The 964-nt window shown below is 50.8% G+C and overlaps 1 protein-coding gene across 1 annotated transcript in view; it reads right to left on the bottom strand.

Moving 5' to 3' along the window:
• LOC107115055 (lymphocyte antigen 6E-like) overlaps positions 1-390 on the bottom strand; it is a 10930-nt gene extending 10540 nt beyond the window's left edge. The window contains exon 1 of the mRNA XM_015416658.1: positions 331-390. Within this exon, the coding sequence (XP_015272144.1) occupies positions 331-385 (55 nt within the window). The 5' untranslated portion in view covers positions 386-390. The remainder of the gene's footprint in view (positions 1-330) is intronic.
• Between the last annotated feature and the right edge of the window lie 574 nt (positions 391-964).

Here is a 964-nt window from a genome sequence, read left to right as displayed (position 1 = left end):
TGCTCACAAGACTCTGCAACTTAGAGGGAGCATTGCTGGCCACTGCTTGCTCCCATAGGCGTAATCTTCGTGGGGGCGGCGGGGCTTCAGCCCCCGCCGAAATTTTCAAGAAGGTGCTCAGCCTCCCCCGGGAGCCACCCTTGCTCCTAGCACAGCAATGCCTCTGGCCCAGCCCCAGCCCCCCCCCCCCGGGAAATTGGAAAGTCTACACCCTTGCTTGCTCCTGCATTCATAATTGTTTCCGTTCATCTCAAATAGCCCCCTGACTCTCTAAATCTGCTGCCTTTGTACCTCATCACCTATTCTGTGCTCGAACTTGTTAGGTTTTACCTTCTGTGAAGACCAGCGCTGCCACCAGCAGGGGAAGGAATAAACCCTTTGTCATTCCGACGTTCTCTCTGTAGCCTGCACGGGAAGGGCAGCTAGATTTGGAGACTTTTATACACCTCTATAATCCCAGGAGTCTTTGAGGTTTGAGAGAGTGAAAGCATAGAGAGCAACTGGGTTCCTGAGTGGGTGTCGGTTACAGAGAAACGGGGCGGGAGTTTCTCCCCGTTACCAGCGAAATCACAGATACACAGATAACGCATTTTATTGTATGCAAAAGTATGCACAGTTGGGGCAAAGCCATGCACTATTGTTCAGACAGCATACCAAAACCTCTCCTGCAGAGAATGATGAAATTAAGATGCTCGCGGGGCAGAACTTGTTTTCAGTTTACTGCTGTTTTCCCCTTCCTCCGTGTCATCCTCGTAACACCCCTGTGAGGTAGGTTCGACTGAGGAAGAACATCTGGCCTGAGGTCACGACTTAAGTTTCACAGCAAGCAGGTATTTAAGCTCATCTCCACAGTCCCATTCTGTTTTCCAGAAGGTGGAGGAAGAGGAAGAAGAGGAGGAGGAGGAAGTAGGAGGAGGATTTATATCCTGCCCTTTTTCTACCCGAAGGAGTCTCAGAGCAGCTT

The sequence above is a fragment of the Gekko japonicus genome, unplaced genomic scaffold, assembly GCF_001447785.1.
Source record: "Gekko japonicus isolate JY-2015 unplaced genomic scaffold, Gekko_japonicus_V1.1 scaffold6809, whole genome shotgun sequence".
In the NCBI taxonomy this organism is placed as follows: Eukaryota; Metazoa; Chordata; class Lepidosauria; order Squamata; family Gekkonidae; genus Gekko; species Gekko japonicus.
Note: the sequence above shows the minus strand (reverse complement) of the source record. Positions and strands in the feature narration are given on the sequence as shown.